Below are 27,743 nucleotides of genomic sequence, written 5' to 3' on the forward strand. Positions count from 1 at the left end.
AGACATAAAGGTCGCGCTTTCATATGGTACATAACCTTAAAGTTTGTTTTGATATTGATAAACACAAACGTGGGTATTGACGAGCCGCTAAAACAAAACGCTTTCATTGAGTTCCGAGTGACGAATATTCAATTAAATTGGCACAGTGCTTCATTTTATTGTGACAAATTAAGATAAATAATTCTTTTCGTTGGTTTTTTTGTCCATTTGGTGGTAAAATCGTAGTAAACACTGTGCTGCGTTGAAAGTTTCGAGTAAACAACACGCGAGACGAAGACTTCTCTTCTGACATTCACTATTTGAACGCTTAATGATTCTGGTTCTGGCTGATTTTACAATATTCAGTACGAAAATTGTGACTTTTTCCGCTTTTTGGTGTGGTTCAGTGAAGATTTAAAAAAATATAATCTTGTTTATTCTTATACCTAGTGTGCTTGCTCTTTCACTCATCTCCAGAGAATCTCAAATTGACCAACAAGTGTCTAGCGAAGGAAATAAGGTTTTCGCGTACATTTTAAATACTTATAACTCGATTGAATTTTAAATTCTTGAAACAATTGAGAACGAATCATTGTGAAATCGTGAAAATACAGAAAAATGAATGAAAGTGAAAATATCACCTATACGCCAACAGATAGCGCTGTTCACGTGGTCGATGCACCCGGTGTAGAAATGGTGAATGCCTCGGATTCAAGTGGCGCGAAAAATTCGAGAAATGTTCAAACGCAACACGGTGACTATCAATCGGTGGATGCAGAGAACATTTTTTTGATTCCGCGATGCCTATGGCCAGAAGCGGAGGAGGATAAACCATGGACAATACCTCAGGCGACAACAAGCAGTGATGCGAGCAGTAAGCAGGAAGAAAAAGTGGAGCAAGTCGTTTGGATCGAACCATTCGCTGACGAGGTAAGTTACTTGGAAGAAAAAAATCTCCATCGAAAAGAAGAACTTGAATTGACTTGAATGCGTCCTTTTGAAATTACGCTAGAATTTCTGCCTATCCTCTGAACTAAAAAAACTGATTTCATTTTAATCATAAATGCAGCGTAATGCCGCACGAGAAATTGCCCAAGTAAAACATGCAAAATGCATGCACATTGTTTTCGCATTGCACACACATGACGTGAAAAGGAAGAATTGCATGAAAATTTTAGTGTTTATTTAAATGTTGGAATGCGGCACCATGATATATTTCTGCTAAATTGTTTCATGTTTATTATTACGTGAGCGAGGCAACGAAAATTCCCAAAATGTTTTATGACAACACCAATGAAATTATACTTGAATGCATCAAGTTGCAGATGATTTGGCACCGTTTTCAATGGAATAACATACAATTTTCTGTGTTTTTAGTGAAACACATAATTTTTTCGTAGATTCATGCTACTTCTGTGATGATTAACTGGTACTTAATAACCATGTTAAATGCAAATGTTTGGTTATTATGATTCCTGATGATAAAGTGCCACTGCAAGATCAAACATATTATTTATAACAAATTCGTCAATTGATTTCCAACAGGAATATCATCAAACAAAGGTATCAAAAAATCCCATTGAATGAGATTTTGTTCCGCACTAATAGCTCATTACCGTCAAAAGTTTATGCACACACATAATGATGAAACAATAATGTAATTTCCATTCGGAAATGCATTGCTAATGATCGTGAGCGCTGGTGTTACAGCAAAGCACGTTTAAACTGTCAGAACTAAATTGCCATGCATTATGATGGAACATTTCGACTGCCGCCGGCTTTTCATTCATTTTAATGCACATTTCAGCCACTTTTCCTGTTAACTCTGTAAAACAAGCAACAACCAAAACTTTTCCCTTTGAAACACATATACACAACCATCCAAAAATTAACCAGCCAATATAATATTTTAAATATTTTACTTCGTTCACCCTCAAAAACTTCGATGCATCGGTTGTGTATGCTTTTCGTCGATTTACTACATTTTTTCTGTTTGTTCCTGTTGTTCTGGTGTGTACAAGTGTGTGCCGCACATACACAATTATCAACTCGATTAATTCCAGAGTTGAAGTTTTCAAGTGAAAAAAAAAACCAACAAAGACGAAGTGACTACGGAACATGGGCTGTACAGTAAAAAACTATTAAATCCACGCCAGACAAAAGGAATTGTTGAAACTTTAGCCGTAAACATAAATGATAAATGCATTTGCACTGTACAAAAATGAGCGACCATTTTCGCATTGGAATGGCGGCAGCCAAACCATAAATTGTAATAATCAGAACGAAAAGAAAGAAAGAAAAAAAAGGAGGAAAAAACGTAACTCAGGAGAGAAATTGCTTCTGAAACACAGGTTACAATTTTAAACGAGATTACACGTAATTCGGATCAAGTTGTACCTCTTAATTTTGTGAATGAACATGTGTAGCGAGCAAGATGGAAAATTTTCCATCGAATTCACCTTTTCATTCAGAAGAAGGGAATAAACACAATAAACTCCAGCAAATTGCACATTTGAAATGCAGAAAATGACGAAAACATGTTTGTTCCGTATTGAATTGAGATTACTTTTGAATAGAAAATTACAGGAAACGCAATTGGCTTGTGACAGAATTGAAACAACGGAGAACTCTTTCTACTTGATGCTCTTATACTACTGCATAATGAATGTCTTAGTTTTCCGAAAACTCCGCTCACAATGAGCTGTCAAAGTAATTTTATTGCTTATTTTGAGAACATCATAAAACTTGTTGAACACAACTATGCATAGAATTTATATTTTGTTGTGGAACTAATGCCGTAGGAAGTAAGCGAACCGAAAGTTTGTTATTCGGATATTTTGTTTCTTCGAAAGGTGACTCTTTCTTCTTTTTGTTTTTGGTACAAGTTGATGTACCTTGGTGATGTGAATTTCTCCATTGGATTTAGAAATAACCCAGTTTTATTAGCTGAAAATGTGATTTGTTACGTTGATTCCAATTAAAATACGAGCTATGTTTGTTAATTACGCATTGAAATGATGGGAACTTATGAGTTTGTTCCACATATCATTGCTTGTTCTTTTGCTTTCGGCTTTTGCTGTTGAAATGTAGATTTATGTGTAACTCAATTTCATTTTCCATGTAGTGCCTCCATGGTGCATGATGGTGGTTGTGGTGGTGGTGGTGGCCAGTGTGTCATTGTAAAAAGATACATATATGTACATAAAAGTGCTACAATCTAACATATGCTCCAGCCAGTGCCATTTTATAGACCATTCATAGCGTACATATTTTCATCGTTTTTGTCGTTCGGTCGCTGTTGTGCTTGTGGCTTTCGGGGCAGCAACTTTTATATTCGCTCTAACCAATGATAAATAAAAGCACAAAATGATATTATCCTGCTGTAGCAATGCATGTACCGAAAGAGAAGTAGAGTGGGAGGAAGGGAGAGAGGGAAAGACTCGAGTGACCAAGCAATAAGATAGGATTGCAGAGCGACGTACACACTGTGAGAGTAAGAGGAAAAGTGAAAAACTCGCACTATTTGAACAAGCATCGGTCTGGAATTGTTGTGAAAATAAATTGCATTGTTAAATCGGTCGTAAAACAATGGAATATGACTGAATTTACAACAGTGCATAACATATGGCCAAATGTGAAAAATTTAATTTCTCTCCAAATGATGCTATTTTAACAATATTCTCCTGTTTTTTTTTTTTAACACACCACTAGCAAATCACCAGTTCTATTAAAAAATAACCGGACGTGGCACTTGTGGGTAACTTTTTTTAAGCCATTTAATAACGACGAGTGTATTGCTTGAAATGAAACATTGTTCGTTATAATAATTTTATGAATCGTTTATGTGATCGTCAGCAAATAAAGTAAAGTAAAATGGCACGACTCTCTCTCTCTCTCTCTCTCTCTCTCTCTCTCTATTTAATCATAAAATGGCTTTGATATGTTCACCTTTATCTCTCGCAACCCAAACAAAACAGAAAAAAAATTCATCATTTTTACACGAGGCAGCGTTGTTGACCAAAAAGCGCATGAAATGGGATATAAAACACTATTTGGATCTGCAAACAACAGCAGAACATTATCTCACTACATTTGCAATTGTAAATAACTCAAACTAGCCAAGCACTGTGAAGCACTCTGTTCGCTCACACATTCGCATTGGATTTTCAAAGTTGTGGCATTTGATTCTAATTAATAATTAAGCAACTGTTCTGCGGCAGTTCATTTTGACGATAGTTTGTGTGCTGCGCTATGCTGCACACACGTGAACAAATGTTGAAATATTACCATTTTGGCGTTTTCCAGCGGAAAATTGAACGATAAAATAATAAAAACAAACAAAATGGCTGGAAAGTTGGTGTGTATTCGACACGCGTACTCATAGGGGTATTGCAACTACCATAAAATATATGTATTTCATCAAGTTTATCAAGCTCTTTCCGAGTTTATGCATAGTGTTGAACTTTTGTTCAAGCTCTACCATCGAAATGTACAGTAAAATAATTTACGAGCACGACGTAAGATGGCGTTTTTTCTGGTCAAAAAAGTTGCAATATCCCTTTGCGCGTACTCTTTCTCCTCCTCTTCCTTCTGTCGTGCTCGTTCTATCGCTGTCTCTCTTTCACATTCACACAACAGCTAAATGAATCGCATCGTGGTTTTTATGATACACATAAGCGAGGCGTACATTCATTAATATTTGTCACTGACCAAGGTATATGTGCAATTGTGCATTTATCAAATATTAATTTCGATTCTGCTGCAAACGAAATGATTTACTTTTGCAATAAAGCTCTCTATGCCCGCCGTTTGCCGTGTCCCTATCCCCAAACACTGCTGTCACACTCAAACCTGTCTCCAGCAGGAAAATTTGGAAATTGTTGGTTGATAATTTTCCAATCGAGTTGGCAAACGAGCGCGAACCAAATTTAACGAAATTATTTGCGAATTTTCAATTTCGAAAAACGTTGTTTATTTGGAAAACTCATGAAACTTGTTGTGAGTGTTCTTTTTTGTTGTTGTTAGTTTGTGTTCACACCATGTGAATTACTTTTGTTTGTCACAGTTTGATAAAAATTATCAGTCCCATTCGTCTGTCACACAGTGAAATTGATTCGGACGACAAAGCGGCAGCTTGACAATTTGTTGTGAATTGACATCGTCAAATCAGGATTTAATTTAAACAAAAACACTCTTTTAATCAGTTACGAGAATAGTATGCGAGCCGATATTGGCCACATCACCAAATCAAATAATGTCGCCTGACAGCAACATTGTCACGGCTATGGCGATGACAATGCCAATTTATATCTCACCGTTCAACTTTAATTAAATCAGCCGAGTCAGCATTTTGTTGGCGCATATACATTTTTTTTCCTCGTCCTCTCTCTCTCCCGCTCTCTTTCTCTTCCTCAATCGCTTTCTCGCTCGCACGTTCCATTTTGCTCTGATCGGTTTGCCGGGGAGTAGCGCCAGCAAAACACTTTGCAATTTATATGATAAATTGCACGAAACTCATAAAACTTGTGTCTCTCGCACCACGATCATTTTAATCGAATTAACTCCGGTCTCTGTGTCGACCCTTTTTCCCATTCTCACATTCTTCTTTCGGTTACTGCTGCTACTGCTGAACCCATCCCAACACCACCCGTTTCCAATAATGCCAAAGAACGTCACACTTAGGCAGTGTAATGGCATGCTGCTACCGTAATTTATGTAGTCGATATTTGCATTATCTTTTTGATTAAAGTTTCTTTTCCTCTGCATTATTGTTTTGCCGTTAGTTTTTTTTCTCTCTTTCCCCGTTCATTTTGCTGTCGCTTCCATCGACAACATTTCGGCATTGGGATAAACGAGAAAGTTGCATGAAAATAGCCAAACTAACGGGCGCTTAATGCGTTCATCGTCACAACAACAGATAACATTGTAATCATTACCGGAAAATATACAAATGTAACAGTAAATACAGTTATCATCAACATCCGCCAGCGCTCTGCCGATAAAATAATCAATACATAATTGCGCACAATTCCAATCGACTGCGGGTGCAAACTGGTTGTGTATGTGTTGTGTTGCGTTAGTGAAAGAGATCAGACAGAGTGCGGGCAAAGAGTGGCTGCTATGAGCAGCCTCATGTTGTGTAAGAATATTGATTCCTACGGGCCGAACCAAACATAATTACCGCACTGGCTGCTACATTCCATTTCAATACACATTCGTTGGTGCGTTTCGTGGAATTTTTTTCTAGTTTTTATGTTATGGACGAAAGAGAAAAACAATTGCCCTGTGTGCCCCAATCCCAAAGTGAAGCTATTTTCGTCAAAAGCATTTTAGCCGTATTTTCATTAGACGATGCCAATCGATAATTATAATAATAATGATGATGATGTCGAATGTCATTTCAGTTTGGTACTGTGTTCTCTTTCAGCAGATGATGCGTTGTTGTTTAGACATGGCTAAAAACATGGCACCAACATTGGGTAAATGTACGACGTCATGTCGTGAAAATGAATATATTCGTCTCTGTAACTCAATGTTGCAAACTGTGCATGTGTGTGTGAATGTGGTGTGAGATGACGAGAGACTGCAAACTGGGAAATCGAAAAGCTACAACATAAACATAACTTTTATTTTAGCATTAATAATGTCGAACAAGAAATGAAATTACATTTTCACTCGATCCGTGGCGTTGAATCCATTATTATTATGTGCCTTTCTCTCTGTGTGTAAAAATTCCCAAGAATATGTCAGCATGTGTGTCAACGATAAGGAATATGGCACCAATTCTTAATTCCATCACAAACCAATTCACACCAAAATACATTTCACAGTTATTTTGCAATACGATTTGGCTTCTCCCTTTTTCACACACACACATAACAATATTCTCGCATTCAAATGCATTTCGCAAATATAAACACTTTCGCAGTTTTCTAATCTGATTGACATGGATTCGATGCCATTTCTATTGGCACTATCCATACAAATCGATTCAATAGCGTGGAAAATTGAGTGGAAATATCAATGCAATGTCGTCGCATCGATGTTTTTTCGCAAATAACGAGATGCACAACTTTGTTGGCGAAGATGCAGAAAAGAAAAGAAAACCGGGAGAGAAGCGGCAATGGCAGATGCAGCAATGACATCCACTAAGTATAATAGTCAAGGCAAAAAGAATGCGAAAAAAATACAGAGAAAAAACATGCTTAAGAAAGTGTTGTAAGCGAATTGCAAGGCGCACACACACATACACGATCACACTATGGAATCATCGATATCGTTTAGTTGGATTTACATACACAAGCTGATTTCCATTTCTTTCTGTACTCCAACCCTCACAAGATGCCAACAGAAAATGCTTTTACATTTCTATCACTTTGATGCAACGTATCTGCAGTCAGCAACGGGCAACTCAATCGCTTCAAAAGCTTCAAGCGACGCCAGAAATGGATTCAGTTTTGATTTCAAGTTCTAAACAGCTTGAACGGATTTATTAAAACCCATAATCAAAAGACTTGTAAAGTTCATTCAGTGAGAAAAGATTAATATTGTCATTTAAATCCAATAAACAAGAGAAACCTCTTTGTTATTCATTCTCAGTCGGAGAATCTCAGAGATGAGAAAAATCTATTTAAAAATCATTTCATACGCATCTTCAAAGGCTTCACGTATCTTCCGCCCAACCTGAGCCGCTTTATATTGCTTCGGTTTGCTTTGTAGATTTCTTACCACCCTTTGCTTCTGTTGCCAATCACAGTTGATTCGCAGTATGCTTGATTGGTTTCTTAATGCAGTTCATCCGTTATCTTATTGCTTGTTTCGATGGCAATAACAAGCGAGAAAAACACAATTGAATCGTATCTCGCATCGTTTGATTGCAGCAACAGCAGCAGCAGCAGCATAATTTAATCTAATTTTTATGTCGGAATTACAACGGAGGTCGTCAAGTAAATTGATTTGAAAATAGTTAATCATGCCAGCGAATAAAATCTCTTTTGATTTTATGATGTAATTGACAAGATAAGCTGAAATGAATCGACCCTCAAACGATTAATGCCGTTTTTTTTTCTTCGTCGTTTTCCAACCAATGTAATGGTTACTAAACGGCGACTGTAATTCAATCAGATAAATTTTGGTGGCAAAAAATTTATGCACTTACTTGCCCCATCTATTAAAGAGCGGGTGTGTGTGACGTAGTGTATTTTCATAAAGTGGCAAAGTCATGTTAAGCACATTTTCGCTGTGTCATTCACTTATATATTCGTAATTCCTTCAAATTTTATCGGTGGCATCGTTGAGCATCAAGTGCATATCGTTGTACTCTATTTTTGGCTCACACACACAATGTGATCTCATCCGAAATGTATGTGATGGAAGTGAGTTTGTTTCGTTTTTTGGTTTTGGTTTTGGCTTTCGTTTTGTGTATAGTATTTGCTGTGCTGGTGTCATTCAACGGATGAGTGTTGCGACTGCACCAACGCTTGCAAATGGACTCAATTTGTGGATGGGACTTGATTGTGTATAACGTACTCTAATCTGTTGCGATAAGTGAACAAACGTGTTAATAGTGGAGCTTGTTTCGAAATCCATGGTATTCGCCCGGTTCAGCAAAAAAGCGAAACCATTCGAGTTTTTTTGGCTGCGGTTGAAGTCATTTTCGGTCTTAGAAAATTTTCACTTTCCAATTAGACGTTTGATCATCATTTTGGTGGCCGCATCGTCTCTGCACCGCAACATTTTGGGGTACTTCTCGATGAAACTGTCTTTCTGCTTCGCAAAATGAAGAAACTTCACTTTAGCACCGTCTGCACCATTGCTTCGTTCAACGAGCTGTGTGATGTGCTGGCGGGCGCCAAATGTGCACACTGCACATTCATAGATTGTTATCACTTTAAAAGCATTTTTTTCGTCTCTCTCTCTCGCTCTATCCCACTTTCTCCCTGTTTACATTTATGGCGATTTGCAAGAATATGCAACTAAACGGATCCATTTCCATTGTCCAAACATTTTATTATCAGTATTTCGCAGTTGTTCACACCATGCGCTGCTACCACTATTCATCTAGTCTGTAGTGTGTTTGCCAATGTTTGGTCGCATGTTTTCGCAACACATTGGCCACGGTCAAAATTTTAATTATAAACAAAGCGACACAGACACACAACGAAAAATACAGCGACATCCATTCGTTAAATTTTTTTTTTCAGTTTTTTCCACCATCGTTTTTTCTCGCCATCAACAGAGGGAGAGAGAAAAACGACGGTCTCTTTTTTCCAAACAACATTTTCGTTCTTCGTTTCTCACTTTTCCAGTTTCGTTTCCATTTTTTCCCGTTTAATAGAACCCAAGTGGATTAGATCGCATGACTTTAATATACTTTTAAATATTTTGCATCGTTGCAGAAAAAAAAACTGAAAAAAGCACAGAGAGCAAAGCCATCGTTGCATGTTTGGTGTTGTTCGTCTTTACTGTTCCGTTTGTTTATTTGGTAAGCATTTTGTTAGTTAGTATTTGCATTTTGTGAATGCAAACAAAGTGAAAACCATTGATAAGGGAGAGAACGTACCAAAATTTATCTATGTATGTACGGCATACGGAACGCCAGCTCGAATAGACGTGATATTTGATACAAATAGAAAATCTATTTGTTCTGCTACAGAATAAATAAGCTTTCGAAAAACAATTGCTTTGGCCTTCGCATTCTTTTTTTTCCCGATTCGTTTGGCTGTTGTTATTCATTCGCTATTTGAGTCGTTTGCATTTGTGCAGGACACATTTTTCTTTTCCTGGATTTTATCTTTTTGGACATTTGCAAACATAGTTGCCATTCGCTTTTAGCTTATGAAATGGAACAAAGCTATGTTTTCCAATGGAATTTTTTCAATTGCACGAAGGAGGAGAAAATGTAATGTAAATGCACTGTAAATATACGATTTTCGTTCGATACAATAAGTAGCGATAAGTACAAATAAAACAAGGGACTTTTGCTGGCGAATCATGTTCACTTTATTCGATGAAATGGGCAAAATAAATTGCGTCACAGTTTCACAGTAGCGGCGATGGTGCCTATTTCATTTTGGCATTCATATCTAAATATGACTACTGATAAACCACAAGATGAATCACCTGTCATTTTATCATTTACGACAAGCTCAATTGTGCCCACGGTTTACAGAGAAAAAAACAATTTTAGAAAATATATTCGTAGGCGACTTTTGTCGACAAAATCATTATCAATTAGATTCCATTTGAGTTTTCTGCATAGAAAGTAAATTTATAGGCCAATTTCAGTGGGACATATTGCCTTCGATTCAGTGATGCTTTGGGTTCATTCATATCAAATTACAAAGATTGGTTCGGACAACAACAAAAAAGTATTCATAGAGTAACACTTGAAACGTATCAGGTTTCTTTTTCAACCTCTCATCCCGGATCAAGTTTTTTCTTCTTCAAAGAAGTATGCGAATTTATACGTATCGTTTTTTTAACTCAGGACTCTGCCTTTTTTTATGGGGCTTCGCACACAAAATATTGGAAATTCGTGTTCGATTGGAAAATGTATGGTTGGCTCATGCCAATATAGAGAGATGTGAGTGGGAGAAATACCGTATTATATTTCATTTAATGACTTATTTTCCACAAATCAAAAATAATTAGCTGATGATGGCAACATTTTTCCTCGAAATGTTCTTGACAAATTATTCCCAGAAAAGTAACAAAAAATTTGTTTTCAAAGCAATAAAAATCGTCAGTTTTCAACACGAATGAGTCACCTCAGTCTTTCAAAATGACTTACTTCAATTTGTATCACTAGAAAAGTATAAATTGGCTTTAAAAGTGTCAAAGGATTGTTTTGGCCAGTTATCATACCTCTCCATACAAAGTTCGGAGTGTGCGGAAAAGTAAAATGTCCTTAAAGATTACCTCAAAAATTTCTTTCAGTCGTGTTGTTACTTGATCTCTGATAACATATGAATAGATAGCGTGGTTTTTGGGACTGTACATATGTGATGGAGTACCATGAAGTTTATGCTACCTGAGCACAGTATTTTCATTTGATCAGACTGACCCGAATAATGTCAAGTTTAATAGCTGTGCGTATCTTTGTGTTGATATTATTTTGGGTTATGCTTCTCACCAAGTTCCCTCAATTTCGTTTCGTGTTCATGTTCAACCGAATGCTTTTATCACTTTCGGCGTTATCAACAACAAATACAAATTCAACACATGCTATTAGAATTCAGTATTTGGTGAAACAAAATATTTACCTTTTAATAACGTTCACAATCGAATCTGAAAACAAACACCTGATAAATGGCTACAACATTTATCCAAATGAGTTACGCAACGCAAAAAGTCATCATTTGAGTAGCATTGACGCTCATTTTGGCTATGCGATAATGTAATAAAACAAGTCATTGCATTTACATGGTGAAATTCATAAATTCATACGTGTGCGTCACACACATACATCAAACAAATTAGAGAATGCACGTAAAAAAACACCATTACCAGACAGCACACGCAATCGTCTCATTTTTCACACGTTGAAAAAACGGCGAGCGCACAGAAACTGAACAAAACGAAACCAAAAGAAAAACATAATGGAAAAATTACATGAAAATGTATTTTTATTAGGTTAGAAACACACGACGTGAATTAGAGAGTAGGGTGATTTTTTTCACCGATCTCCACCACTTATACCAAGGTCGGATTTGTGTATTGAAGAAAACGGCAAATGTCAAAAAGTAAATGGAAATCCAAAGAGCAGCGGCCAGGCATAAAGCAATCAAGTACCACAATGGAAGCGCGTCTTTGATGAAATTGTCACTGTAAATATGATGAATAGCCTGCAGCAGTAGAACAATCATTGATAATGTGATGACGTTCATCGTGAGAAACAAACAGAAATCATGCAATATATATCGACGACGGCCATTGTGTCTCATCCAGATTCCAATTGACTGAAATAATCCATATCGTAGTTTTTCGTCACATTCAAATTCAAACCGACATAGTTCACATTGTTTCGATCCAATACGATTCAACCACTTTTCGAGACATTGTCGATGCACTTTGGCCATCGTTCCTTTGCACGAGCACGGCTGAATCAAACTACTGTCATCGTACTTTGTACCATAGCACAGTCTACAAAACAGTTGGTCTTCCTTCGACTCGTCGTCGCCTGAATCGGAAATTGATGCCTCATCCGAATCCACACGAGACAACACTTCTTCCACTCGTTCAATGGTTTCGTCATTTGTAACCATTTTACTATTTTGAAATTTCACTCAAACAATTTTGCGATTCAGTTTTGAAATGTGAATGCAATGTTTACTACGTTCATTCGCCCTGGTGTGTGTGTGTGTGTATTGATCAAGCACCGGTTCGGACATAGAAATATGTTTACCTAGATGTTCTATACTGTATAAATATGCAAAGCATAGACGCATACGGACGACCGTGCGACGGACGTATCACCAGTGCCATCGTTGTTTACTGTATACTGTATTCATACACACACGTACGCGTGTGTCTCGCAATGCACGATCGCCCGTTGATACGTTCGTCGCACCTTCGTCCGTACGCGTCTATGCTTTGCATGTTTATCTTGCATATTTCTATATCCGAACCGATGCTTGGTATTGATTTGCATTTCCCCACCCGGACTATCCATTCGATTCGGTTGCAGGTGATAGTCCTATCTTATAAATAATGCGACAACATGCATATGAATATGGCGGAGTTAGGTCGCCGAACCCCGTGCCGAACCACACCACTGAAAATCAATTTTGCATATTTTTTCTGTTCACATGAAATGGCTACAACAACGAACGAATAGAAAAAAAACTGTTTCTATCAAATGAAATTTATTGAAGCGCTTCTCTCGACTTTTGTGAATTCAAAAAAATAACACGGTCGGAATATGCCATAGATTATGAGTTTTCAGTCATTTTTCCAAAGCAATGATTGATTTTACCACACACCGATAAAAAATGCGCTGTTCACGATTCAATTCATATTCATCGCACTGGGTAACCTTAGCCAAAGGTTTTCTACTTTCGACGTTGCTCATTGTACGCGTTGGATTTATATGAATCGAACGGGTTTTTTTTCGGGATACATCAACTGCCATGACTTTGCAAAAGGAACGCGCGATAGCAATGCGATCGATATGGCAAACTGCACACTATATCCTTATGGAAATATGTCATAATGCTTGAGAAATCAAAATATTGGCGTTTTTACATTTTGAATGTGTGTGTATGCGCGAGCTCTCACGAGCGCTCGATACGTCACGAACTCTTCCCGCTTCTGTTCAACATTGCCAGCGTGGCAAATGATTTTTCTACACGCAATGCAGTCGATTTTTCTTCGTCATTTTCACCCAGGCGATGTAACTCTTCTTCTTTTTTTCCGTTCCTATTCAATTAATTCGAATGGGGTGTCAACGGCTTTTGTTTGTGTGTCATTAAGATAAACGGTAGCGACAGTGGAACACAAACTGATTTTTATCGTACAGTTTCTTTCTTTCTCGCTCTCTTTGTTGATTCATTTGACGCGTCTAACTAGAACGAAATTATTCTGCATACATTTTGCAATGAACGCGTACGCGTGCATTGCAATCGTGCTAAAGATGAATAACATCGATTATAAATATTTCATTGGAATGAGCTAAACCGTTTACCTGACTGAAACCAATTCGTTTTACGATTGCTTTAGCTGATTTCTCGAAGCCGCACGATTTGTACATTTTCTACAAGTTATTATCGCTTCGCCAAGCCAAAATGTGATTATTACATTTATTCCATGAATTATATTCGTAGAGAGCACTCACCTATTTTTTTCTCTATCGGAATTCACCTGCTCCTGAACCATGAAAACTAATGTACAAATTTCACATCAGGAATTTTTCATTAATTACCGATACTGGCTAAGTGTAGAAAATCATTTTCACGCTGCCTCGAGACACATAAAAATAAATCTAAATGAAACCGAAGGATTTTTCTCTCTCTGGTCGCCCATAAATTGGGTCATGTGCGAAGTTTTCGTTTAGCTGCAAACAAAATTACACAAAGAAAAAGCTTTTTCCATAGAAATCATCACATAAATCCGATTTCACCAACAACTCAATTATCGACGAGAATCAGCGTTATTTCAGTACTTTCCGCCACACCATAGTGGATTCTTTTAATAGAGGACACCTTTTAACGGAATTAACTTTTTCCGCAATTTTTAGCAACTTTTAATCTGGATCATCTCAACTCACACAAAGTATTCATACGTATATAAAATGTCATCAGCTCACCGTAGTATTATCTTAAAAATCAGATTGCTAAAAGCAGACAAGCAGCATTAATACGTCGAAAAGAATGTTGAAGTTGAATCAAATGCGTCCGTCGTCTTTAAACTTTTTCTATGTTACCTTTCGTCCCGCCAAGCATAACGATTTTCGCTTTTAGCTCGCTTTAATCATCGCGTGAGAAAGATAAATTTTCTTTCATCAGTGCCGCGAAAGAATGTGCCATGCAAAAGTGTAGACAGAGATGATTCAGGTACAAAGTGTGTTGCTGGGATTTCGAAAGTACTGAATTTTGTCAGAGATCAAATCGGACAAGTTTCAATAATGAAATAAGAGGATGAAGCTCAAACTTTCTTCACTCCTTTTGTCCGAAATGATTTTCGAAATGACTTCATTAATATGAAAGTATTTGCAGATGCGGTTTCAACATGTTCATTCGAACAAAAATTGATCCACTTTGAAGTAAGTGGCTGAATGAACTTGAGTCTTGATGTGAACTGAACACATTTTAAGAGTGTGAAGCTCGAAACTTTAATCACACAAGGATTAAAATCTCGGTTTGGTAAAAAATTTCAAGAAGAAGTATCTTAACAAGTTCACCGCTAAATGCATTTGTTTTTAATTATACTTATTCGGTTTACTCAGCGCACAAGCATCATCATGTCCTTATGTATAAAAGCTTGTGTTGTACCAAAATCAGATTTGTTCCTTTAACAAAATCCGTTGAATATTTGTATTTTTAGTTGTTCAAACGTCTTAGCATCGTTTTAACTGTGATAACAAGATAGATGAGCATCGCTTTAACGACGTACTCACATTTTCAGAAAAAAAAATCATGCATTCTCAGACGAAAAAGTGCAACCAACGGTTTTTTTTGCGTTATCGAAACCAGACTCTTGAATCTGGTGAATTGATATTCCTGAATGGTTCAATGAAATGTGATTTTCTAGCGAAAAAAACATGACTGAAACATAAGCTCAAAAGATGGTTTGCAACAAGCGTTACCATTTTACGATTAAAAGCATGTTTTTTTCCTAGATTCTCACTCAATTTATTCTTTTGCTTTTGAGACGGTGCATTTTATTTTTCCTCTTCTGTTTACATCCACTACAAATCGTAGTGAAAAGATTGTTTCCATTAGTTTGTTGATTTCATTGGTGGATTGGATTGGGTGCAAGTTCAATTTCGCGAAATAGATCCATTCACGAGTTAGTTCAACTCGTGTATCCTGTGTGAGAGAGTTCAAATAGCTAAGCGAAAAAAAAAATTAGTGACTGACTTGTGACTTCTACATCATCTTTTTACATATTTGCGGTTAAATGGAAGTGTTGAATATTTGATGGTGTCGATAGTGGAAATAGTGGAAAACGTCGGTAAGTTATGTGTGGAAAAATGTGTGTTGAGTTCACACAACCATTGCATGTTTGCCGTATGCATCAATAAAAAGCCAAGCATTGATGCACCAACGAGTGTTCGCAAGCAGAAGCAGCCATATAATTCGATTTAGTTTTCCACGGTTGACGACAGAGAGAAAGAGAGAGAGAGAGAGGGAGGGAGAATGAAAGATGAAGAATGGTGGTGCGGTTGATAGCTTGCACGATAGAATAAACGATTTGCCATTTCGAGCAAATTGAATTTTGTATTGTTGCTCTTGTGCTGATGGAATTTCATTTTTTTGACACACACACACACACACACACACACACACATACGATGAAAATGACATTCAGTCGATGGGTTCCATGATTTACATACCAAAGCAGCTAGGTGACAATCTCCGAAATAAGACTGGTGTATTTTTAAACATTTCTGAATGGTTGCATTGGAGAAAAAAAGCCGAAAAGAGAATTTAATTAGAGATGTGTGGTTTTCGGAGTCATTTTCGGACGCTTCAAATGGAGATGTGGTATGTGTGTGATTTGCATACACGTTGCTCCCATTCACGCTAATCGATTTGGACGTGTGATAAGTGAAACGCGATATCATCACAGCAAGTGAGATGCACGATGAGTTTTGGCCTGTGTGCACTGTACAATGCAGCAGCAGCGTTTGGTGCGGACAATGCATTGATAGCAATCTATTGCCTCCTGAGCATTCCATTCACGGAAAATTGAATTCTCAGAAAATACGTGTAATTGACTTCAATTTGCAGTTCAAATATTGTTAAAAGAGGCAGATGACGACGACGACGACGAGCCATGAAAGCGTAGTGCCTGAAGCCTTGATCAAACAGAAATTCGGATCCGTGTACCTCGGAACGTAACCACTGGAATTGCGAAAATTAAAAAGGAGAACAGGTGTTTTGCTGGTGAAAAGTTTCCAACACTAGCACAATTACAAGCTTCAAGTACTATAAATTTTATCTCTATCGTTTCCACTCGCTCCCGTTCTCGTTGGTAAATTGCTTTTTGGGCATTCGAAAAATGCGGTGCTCATTTCAATGTAAATTGATTTTTGAGACGTCGTCATGCCAAACACATAGTGTGTGTGTGTGTGCGTGTGTGTTCGTCGGTATTTAACAATGTCGAACATTTCGTTGCAAGTTTCCGAATTCGAAGCTCGAGATTGAGTCTGGCTTTGGCCCAGCCGCAAAGATAAATCGGCATTTGAACAATCCAAATGCCGAATACCCCAAGTGTGATTTCTCCGATACAGTTAATTAAATACAAATGGCAACGAATGCTAGCGTCGAAGAGCCTTTGCCCGTCTGAACTTGTTTCGCTCACTTAACGTAAATCAACTGCAATCATGCGATTTAAATGGAGTATCCGCTTTTTAACGACTTCAAATTCGATGTGAGGATGAAACTTTTTCGGACGACAAACGGCAAACTGGATAAACGATGTCATCAAACAAAAGCTGGTCTCACACTGGTAGTGTGTTGCCACCGCGCCGTAATCATCATTCAGTTATGTTTGTATGAAAAATTATTTTCACTTAAATAAATGGATTTTATTTATGCCGTTTGCGCGCTCCACTGCCGACGAAAGCTTAACAACCCCAGCCCAAAATGTGTGACTACTTTTTTGACCCCATTGTGTCATAAATCACGATAATCCATTTCCTTGAACATCAACAGTGTCGCATCTTCTCGCTATAATTTATTCGAAACCAATTCAAATCATCATAGCAAGAGATCCGTTCCATGTCAAATTGATTGGATAGTCATTTATTTTCACGGTGTGACAATTTTCTTTGTTTCCCATGAATCGTCTACTCTGGGGCGTTTTTTTTGTTCTCTCGCTACGTGCACTTTTACGATTTGTTACTTGTGAATCCGTTATATTTTCTGTGTTGCGTCGCAATTGGCATTGCTATGTACCGAGGACTTCTGTCTGGTGCTCATCAAACTGCGACGTCAACAGCAATGCATCAAAGTTTAATATATTCAGTCGATTCCTTTTTTTTTGCTGTTCATCTCTTGATGTGATTCTCGCGGAATGCAAAAAGGGTTCACGCACACACACATATCGAAACTTCGGAACATGCTCAACAAATGAAAGCAGACAGACGCACTTCATTGTTTACCATCATCCATTCTGATTGAAAGATGGTAATTTGGTACGCGGCAATGGCAAAGCAACGAACAGAGCAACGAAACAAAAATACGAGATGCGAAAATGTGCGGAATGTAACATATTGTCATGCATCGCATTGAAATCATAATATGAAGTGCAAACCCTCAAGCAAAGATCAAATCATTTCGTTGAAATATGAAGAGCAAAATGCTCGTACCCACAGATGAGAGAGGGAGAGAGAGAGAGAGAGAGACAGAGAGAGAGAGAGAGAGAGAGAGAGAGAGAAAGAGAGAGACCTGCAGAAAAAACACCCGATGGAAAGTGCGACAAAAACGAATTCACACATTCAATTTATTTAACATGTTACGTACAAAATGCTAGGGGGAAAGATCAATTTTTTTTTCCTCTGAATAAGCCTCAATATAACAAATAATGATAATTTGTAACGATCCTATGACCTTTTACAAATATTTAACCGATATTTGAATATTTCGCCGATATACCAATATTTCGTACTAAAATTGGTAGAGATATTTAGGTGAAGCGCACTTAAGCTATTGCTCAAGTATCGCGTACTTAGGCCATTGCTCGAGTACCGCGTACTTAAGTACTTATTTATCAGCAAACTTATCATGTCATTTCTAGTGTCATTTATTTCTAGACCAGTACTACGGCAAGTAATCATGAACTAAACATAATTTCGTAAGATAATTCATATGTGATTGTTCATAGCTACGTTTATAGAAAATAGTAATTACAAATAAATGTAGATTCTGGTTTCTATTAATTTTTTTATTTCATGCATAATCAGTTTTCAAAGATTCGTTTGATATAAGAAGCAGATACAGGTAGAAGTATAGCTTTCGGTACAGCGCTTTAACCAAAAGTACGTGGCACTTAAACGTGAATTTAAACGAATTCGCTGATGTATTGTTATTTTTCAAAAATAAGCGTTTATCTGCATATTGGCAGATATCGGCGTACATCGGTCTCTATTGTTCTATATTTTTATGTTGAGTTCACATTAAATGTACACGATTGACACGAATGTTCAATTTATTTGACCAATTCACACCAATATACCAATGAATAACGATGAATAGCCAATAACATAGATAATAGCGTACGACCAATTGATCTTTCCCCCTGGACAAAATGTGTGCGAATGCTTTGGCAACGGAAAACCAGCACAAGAATGAGACACAACTAAATGGTACTCTTCGTTGGGTTGCTCATTCATTTTTCTCTTTTCGAAATGTATTTTGTTTCGTATTGCCATGTATTTCTTTCTCGTCGAATGAAAAATAGACAGAAAGTGCAACATTTATTATATGGATTCGGATGCGATGTGGGCTTCTCCGTTTGTCATGTCAGAAAGAGATTAGCTTATCAGCATAATTCGAGCTTTCTTCTTGTGTTTTGATTCGACCATTCGCATACTTCAAGTGCTCGACAGCCCAAACGGAATAGAAGCCGAGTGCGAGTGATATGTGTGTGGATGTGTTTGTTTTTGTGTGGCATTTGATTTTTATGCTTTCACCCCTAATACAATTCACAATCATAAAACAGCACTGATTCGCATAAATTCGCACAGATTGCATGCGAAGCGTGAGCGTATTCGCGCTCGCGCCTCTACTGGTTAGACATATAGACACAGAAGTACACAAACAAAGACGATTTTATTTGGTTTGATTCATATTTCGAGGCTCTCTCTCTCTTTTTGTCTCCTTTGTCCATGACCATACATCGTACATGGAAAAAAAAGACTGCACAAGTCATACATTCACCGAAAACAAGACGAACCGAAATAAGTAAAAAAAATGTTAGTTTTTTTCCCTTCATGCCAAAGAAACAGCTTGTTTCGGCGCTTCATATGTTGTGTGTATCCATGTCCGATGTTTTGTTCAGACTCATGTCATTTGCGTTGTATACAATCTGAACAATCTGTTCCAAATGGAATATCCCATTCATAATACGTCTGGATTGACGCTCGTAAAATGATATAAAGTGAAGTGAAATGCGAAAATAAAATTAAGTTAGACGTAATGATACAAATGGCGGATCAAGCCGGCTTTTAACCGAATCTTTGCCCTCATTCACTTTCTCAGTCCCTCTTGTTCTCGCCGCTATCGCTGTTTTGATCCATCGTTTGCTCAAAAACTTGTGCATTGCATGCAAAATATGATCGCCATTACACATTACTACACGCACACAAAATATGATATTTCTCCAAAGCAGCAATAACAGCATCAGCTCGTAAATTTCGAGGCATTATTCAGGCAAAAGGGCACAAATGAAATATAAATATTATTGTTATACATTTTCTCAACGTAACCCAAACTATGAAAGAAAATGACATTTTTCGCAGAAAAACACCAGCCACTTTGCTTCTGTTCAAATGTGAGAATGGTATGGCACAAGGTAATCGCACGCAATGCGACTGTTTGCCATTATTCATTGGACGGAAATCAGAAACGCGTTTTCATAGATTTTACCAAGATGATAATATTACGGCAGTGCAGGTCATGATTGTTACCACAAAACACAAGACACTCGTATGTTCACATTGCGTCCGCTCTTTCTCTCTCTATCTACCTCAATCGCAAATTTACAGCGCAACATTGAAAATGTTGCGAACGATTACGTTTGAAAAATTTATGGTGGAAAAATTGTCTGATTTTCAGTGCCGTGGCTGTTACTGCTCCCGCAGCGACAAGAATCATTTGAAGCGATTAAAGTCGCTTCCCTTGAAAATTAGTTAACACTAATTATCGCACAAATGAATCTATTTCGGTGGTGGTTACGAGTCCATAGCAACGTCGTGTAGGACGGAATTTAAACGTTATACTGAAACCGCTTTTATGGGCTCAATAAATTTTGCACGAGAGAAAGACAAGGAGAGAAAGAGAGACAGAGGCATAGAAAGCAGTAGAAAAAGTATTACGATAATAAATCTCAGAGTCATAAATACTTCAGTTTCATTTTCCAAAGTCATTTTCCGAACACACACACACACAAACACGCAAAATATCTCCAATCGGCCATAATCGATGTAGCATTTATTCAAACCTTTGTTCGACCCATTTGCTTAAATAAATCGTGCTCTATCACGGTTGACGGTAAAAACATCCAAACCAAACCGATACTGTTTGCCCCAATAAAATCTAAATTGCCTGTCGCGTCATTGAGAATAGCGACGGCATTGCATTTTCTAAGGTGCTATTTTTCTTATTGTCCCGGATTGATGAATCTATTTTTCAATCTAGGTGCACATAAATGCGTAATTTAGACATCGAATGCGTGTGTCGTGTTCGTCCAAATGAATTATGACTCGCACACTTAAATATTGATTCTAAGCGCTTACAATATTCCCAATTGGACAGGCAGCACTCATGATGGTAAACGGTGTGTATGTGTGTCTGTATATACCGTTAGATTTGTTTGCTATCGCAATTTTATTACACGAATCATGCTTGGCGTAAAGTGTTACGATTGCTGCACACTTATCAAATTCGCTGCAATTTTCCTCTGCAACGTGTAATACGCGCGCTTCCATATCGTACACAGTACTCACCTCAATTGCTCTGTTATTATCCATTCGATGCACTCAAGAGTACTGTTGAGATTATTTATTATGGTGAATGGGAGAAAATCCACTTTGAACGCGCCAAGATCCAATGCATTTTAATAAAAATCGCATTGGAGAATACGTAAAATGCACTGGATTATATGCACAAATAAAATGGATAGAACGGTTTTCTCTCTTTTTCTCTCACATCCAATTTCGTTCGCAAACGCAGAAACGTGGAAAGTATTTGAAATAAGCGGCCGCAAATTTAATCTGCACACTAAGCTATTTAAACCATCTGAAGATCGCGCGTCGAGGCGCCTGCAAAAACACCCTCATACTTTATCATACCCACTCTAAACCGCCTCCTCCCTTTTCTGACTCCATTCTCAGTGTATCCGCTAAAAATTGACCATAGAAGAAAAATTTCGCTTGCTTTCGCTACCCCACGATATGGTGAACGTCATAAAAACTTTTCTATCACAAGTTGCGTCTTACAATGAAGAGAAAAAAAAATTAATATAGGACACTTTCAACACAAGTTTTTTTTGCTCTGTATTCAGCCAGAGTGGAAAATTGTAATTTATAAATATTCTCAGAACTTGGAATAGTTTCCATTCGCATTTACTTGACTCATTTCAACGTTGAGTCAATAAATTCCCAGGTTTCGACACGTACAGTGTGAATGTTGAATTGAGAGACCAACGCTGGTGTGATGGAGAGAGGAATAGAGAGGGAAGAAAGGAAGTATCGAAGTAAGGAGATAAATCGACGAAGGGAGGTAGGGAAGAAGATGAAGAGAAAGGGTGAGAGATAAAAAATGTAGGCGAATTTAATTAAAATTACAACTTTTGCTCTTGTTTGAGCATCGAAAATAAAATGGAAAGAAAATTGTGCTCGATTGGAATGAAAAATGTCCGTTTGAATTGTTGACTTGACAAAAGCTATTTGAATTCTCAAATATGACCGTTTGAATGGGAAAATTCACTTGAATCACAAAGTCAATTGAAATTTTTGCTGTTTGCTCCCCTTTGTCGTAAAATTTTATTCCCCATTTCCAGAAGCAATGAATGAATCAATTCCAAATTTTCAATTTAAATGCCTTCATTTTAATATTCGATTTATATATTTTCAGGCCGGTTGGTCAAACTCCATCAGAAGCAAAAATATATACAGTACACATGTTGTTGTTTGCATTTCAAATGGATGTGTCAGCGCCTAGCAAATTGATCAGTCGTAAAGTGGTTCAAAATACCATAAAACGGCATGTAAAATCAATTCTAGTTTAATATGCATCCATAAAATATTTGTTGATGTTGAATGATGTCGTTTTGGTATGGAGGGAGGGATTTCTATTTTCAATTTGACCGAATATACACACAAATGTGCCAAGTTGCCACCGTTTTATCTAACAACATCTGCTTTATATCGACATCAAACATTTATGATAGCAAAAACATAATAAATAAATTAAAAGTGGGTTAGACGAGCAATGCAATTTTGAATTTGATATGGCAGAAAAACACATCAATCGGTTAGTGTGGCTTAGAGCTCGAATCAAAGCGATCCATCGAGTGTGAAAATTCACGCAAAACGATTTGTTTTAAAACGCAAACATCTGTCGGCAACCAGATAAACTCGTTCGGAAAATAATTTATATGAATTTTCAATTGTTTTCATTGGGTTGGCTTTTGAACCTTTTCATTTGAAACCAAAATAGCATTTGAAACTTCGATCAAAACAATCAACCGAAAATAATGGGATCGTATTTTAATTTGACCACAAATTGTACAGCGATTGGCAATAAAACCGGCTGTATGTTGTTGCATTCGTATATGCTGTTCATTTAACCACATAAACTAAATTATCGAAATTGCTGGTCTCATGTTTCACATTTCAACCAAGATTCTCGTTTGTGTGTGTCTCTTCGCATCTGAGAATCCTCCAATTTTGATGTAATCTTGCGCAATAATCAACGCTCAATCAATGCACGTAGCTCACATATATGACAAGACAATTCGATTTTTGCCGGTTAATTTGATTTGCATTTCGATTGGAAACGAGAATTACGGGACCACAAAGTTTTCGATGAAACACAAAACTGGGTATTGTGTCGCTGATTTGAGATATTGGTTACGTTTTATGATTGGGTTTCATTACTTCGCATGGCAACTATGTGGCCACAGAGTATATGTTTGGTGTGGGAGACAATGGATGCTCTGGTGCTTAGCGCTATTCATTTCAAATGTGAATTATGGATGAAGTCAGGAATGACGATCCCTTAAACAGTCACAAAGCGCGTATTGTGCTTGTATTGTTATTTCGTTGGAATTTGCAGAGGAAGACAAAAAAACAAGCAAAACATTGTGTACAATCAACGATGGCGGCGGCAACGACGAGGACAATGTTCGATTTGATTCCGTCATTGGATGGTTACAATTTCCATTTGCACAAATACAAAGTGAACATATCAAAGCAGCCTATTAACGCGCTTGGTTCTGTTTTTAAAAAAAATGCATGTTACTCAGTTCTCGGAATTTTTCAACGCCGTTTCGTTTTGAACGCGTTCGATTTTCCATTTCGTCGTCATCGCATCCACATCGTTGCATTCGTTGCCGTTGTTGTTGCCGCCGCCATCGTCGCCCACGTATTCGAGATCAATACAACGACTATAAAGTTTTCCGATTGAATTTTAATGTTTTACGAGAGCTCGTAAAGTGCAACGAATACCCTTGTTCAAGTTACCGTTGTGTGGCTTTCCGAATGAACAGAAAAAAAAACAAGAAATTGCTTTGCAAGTGGCTCCTTCTCACTCTCTTTAGAATCATGCTATGGAGGGTTTCAACTCAAGCACACACACACACACACACCTACATTTTGAGAGAGTGCAAAAATGAATGGACGTGTATAGTGCAGCTTCACCGAACAACACATAAACCATACGCCAAACGAATCGAATCGCTAAAAAGCCATTTGTAGTATCGATTTGTAAATATTTATGAGACGAACTGATGTTGCTTACCATACGAAAACAATTCAATTGCTGATCGAGTGTCGAACGCGAATTCAGCGCAAAATATGATGAAATCCTGAAAGTAGATAAAAATTGTGCAGCACAGCACAGCACAGCACAGCACAGCACAGCACAAAGCATGTAGTACATCGATTTTGTTCTTCTTCTTTTTTATATGTTTATGTATCGACGAAACCGACGTCGCTCGACGATTTGTCTGCAAAAATGCATCCATTAGTGAATAGATACTTAAACTGCAACTGCTTTTGAAGCGAACGGAATTTCGCTGCCGAATTTTACCGTCAATATTATTTTAGCCGGCATTTTTCTGGGAAGATGAAATGTGTTCGTGTGTGTGTGTTTGTGTTTGTATGTGTGTGGTTTTCTAAAACAAATCCGAGGCTGTAAACGGCTGTAACTAAACCGGTATTTATATGCATTGGCACATGTTTCACAAAGTTTATTTTCATTGCTTACATTCGATTTTAAAACCATTAAATTGTACGAGTTGATATTTTTGCCGCGGCGATGACGACGACGACGATCCAGAGCACACGATTATTCGATGGAGTCATGTGTACAAAATGCGCCAACATTAGTTTTTAATTACCAGCAAATATTTGGGCACGATCGGCTCATATCCACTGAGTCTCTCACTGTCTATAAATCCGATTTGTGCGCATTTAAAATTTAACGAAAAATTAATGAGTTAGGCTTTGCAATTTCACCTGTGCATCGCATCAATAGTTTGGTGCCCCATCCAACATCGCCAAGGAGCGCAGATAGAGAGAGAGAGAGAGAGAGGGAGAGAGAAGTGTTTACGCTCAAAAACCGAATAATTGATGATGCGGCAATTCAATTAACAATTATCCATTTTGTTTGTTTAATTCTTAAACTCTATAGTTCTATATCATCAGCATCTATTACATGCTTACTATATGATTTCATGCACCAATGCGCGATCGAAATAGTATCACTATGTGTACGTACAAGCGTGTTATAACATTTTTTTTTTGTCCTGCCTAAGCGCTTTTTGCTAACGAGACACATTTGATGCTATGCAGTTTTGTTCAAAACATTGAAACAGTCACACATTCAACATAAAATTGCAATTTTGATGCCGAAAGCCATGTCGATGCATGTGATTGAACGCCTGCATTTTACCATATAGATGCATGGTATATATGCATGTTGGCTTTTGATATGCCATGACAGCTCATTAAATATCTAACCAATGGAATAAATGTTATTCTCTCATCAAAGCAATCAATTGATTAAGATTTTCGCTGACGTTTCAACTCTGCAATAGTAATAAAAGTTCAAGCGCAAAATACAAATGTGGCAAAACCTCGATTCGGTAACATATCGATCTAAAATTGATAGCTCAGTGATCGATTCCGGGTGGTATTTTTTTTTACTTCATTCGAAAAAAAACAAGGTCAATTCAGGGCAATTTTGTTGCCGCTGGCACCGAATTCGATGAGTTTAGCATATTTCATTATTTCATGATTGAAAATTATTTCATGCAAACATATCAAACCAAAATGCAATTACCTGTCAAATTCAATGTAAATTGTAATTCTTTCATTGTCGTTTCAATAACGAAGCGCGGAATTTAATTAAAACTCTGTGGATTGAACAAGAAAAAAGTCAGAGTTTCGATTTTTCTTTTCTTCGGAAAACTTTAAGGACAAACGGGATTCTTTGCTTTCGTGTAAATGTAATATTATTTGAAAAATCTTAATACATTTTGAGTTAAACACAGAAAGTCACTGAGTCATTTTACATTAAAAGAACGATATTGAAAGTACATAGTCGAATATCATCTCCAATTCTCAGAAAAATGTCAAAATTTCGCTGACTCTAGAGAGTGCTCTTCCTGTCAGCTTTGAACGAACACATTAAAAAAAAAGCGTGTAGCACAGTAATACAATAAGTTAGTCAATGTTCATGAAACCCAAAATTATTTTCGCATGTTTCCACTGCCAAATCAAATTTCTATGCTATTAACCGAAATAACTGAACTGAAAATATGACCGCGTTACTTTATCGGGCACATTCATATCGAATTCTAATTGAGAAACTAGTAAAACTATTTGTGAAACTAACTGTATTCAATAAGTTTGATTTAGTTGTAAATTCTGATGCTATGACGACTTAATTTTGCATCTAAATCATGTTATTCCACCAATTTATTGATACATTTTCAGTGCATTAGAATGAAAATCACATCATCGGAATTGAATGGCACTTTTCGCTCAATCCCATTTCATCGCATGGCAATTGGCAAACTAATTGAGTTTTTTCTGTCATTTCCCGGTGAATTCAATTAGTTGCAGGCAGTTTTTTGTCCATTAAATGACCAATTGCCGATAGTGAATATTGAAAAAACAATTGAAATCCTTGTGAGCGAATTGGTTGAGTTCATATTTTGATCATGATTGACACACATATTGAAAAATCTGTTTCCATTAAATCCGCACTAATTGACTGCTTTGATGTTGAACATTGGAGGCACATCAATGAGAATGTGCTCACTTTGAAAAGTATTATTTTACAGCATATGTTGCTATTTATTTGGTTTTGACCATATGGCGATGTCATAACATCAAACATGTTTCCGTCAAACACGCCCGATACAAAATAGTTGAAAAACCAAAGTAAATATCAATCGAACGCACTCTTGTTGCGTATGCTGAATCGTTCCAAAAAACAATGATCGCACAACTCTCGGGTGTCAAAGCATATTCTCAACGCCAATTTATTTATTCAAGCGTGCGCCGCTACTGTCGCCATTTTGTTCGCTTGCACAAGGGTTCTGCCATGGCGAAAGCGTGTCGCTCGACAATTTTGTCGCCTGCAAGAGAGATTCAAAAGTGATAAAAGTGCCAAGTTTCGTCAAGTCAAACAGTGAACTGTGTGCGTTTACATTATAAATGTATAGTTGAAATGTTATTCAACAGTCTGTTTAACATATTTTGCATGTTTATGAACAGATGCGCGCACAAACACGCACATCCCAAATATGTTGTTATTGATTCAATAGCATGGAAAGCACATAATTTTCTCGGCATTTAATTGTTATTTTATTGTCAGTCGCTTGTTTGCTTTAACGCTGTAAATCAATATTTAACTATTTGCCCTTGTGCGCCGCAAATATGATGAACGGTGTCAGGCGGGTTGGTTGGCAGAAGGATGAGGAGCGGCTACACAAGGCACAAATATTTTATTTATTCACTGTTGCCAACTAAACCATTTTCAAATCGCGCTGACTCGATGGAAATTCATTATGCGTTTCCAATCTCTGTCTTCCCCCCACTCTCTCTCTCTCTCTCTCTCTCTCTCTCTCTCTCTCTCTCTCTCTCT

General features: G+C 37.3%; 2 protein-coding genes across 4 annotated transcripts in view; one reads left to right on the top strand and one right to left on the bottom strand.

The window, feature by feature from the left end:
* Positions 1-15: 15 nt before the first annotated feature.
* LOC129565153 (pseudouridylate synthase RPUSD2-like) overlaps positions 16-27,743 on the top strand; it is a 233,904-nt gene continuing 206,176 nt past the window's right edge. Inside the window, exons 1-2 of one of the 3 annotated variants that reach the window (XM_055439713.1) lie at positions 39-344; positions 430-909. In XM_055439713.1, the coding sequence (XP_055295688.1) occupies positions 598-909 (312 nt within the window). In that variant the 5' untranslated portion in view covers positions 39-344; positions 430-597. Of the gene's footprint in view, positions 910-27,743 lie in introns of all 3 variants that reach the window. The other 2 variants (XM_055439712.1, XR_008687583.1) reach the window with 2 other exon arrangements.
* Positions 11,597-12,282, bottom strand: LOC129565165 (E3 ubiquitin-protein ligase MARCHF3-like). The gene has a single exon (XM_055439728.1). The coding sequence runs from the start codon at positions 12,243-12,245 to the stop codon at positions 11,610-11,612; it is 636 nt and encodes a 211-aa protein (XP_055295703.1). The 5' UTR covers positions 12,246-12,282; the 3' UTR covers positions 11,597-11,609.

The sequence above is a fragment of the Sitodiplosis mosellana genome, unplaced genomic scaffold (assembly GCF_009176505.1).
Source record: "Sitodiplosis mosellana isolate CC-2019 unplaced genomic scaffold, AAFC_SMos_1.0 Smas_scaffold_2, whole genome shotgun sequence".
In the NCBI taxonomy this organism is placed as follows: Eukaryota; Metazoa; Arthropoda; class Insecta; order Diptera; family Cecidomyiidae; genus Sitodiplosis; species Sitodiplosis mosellana.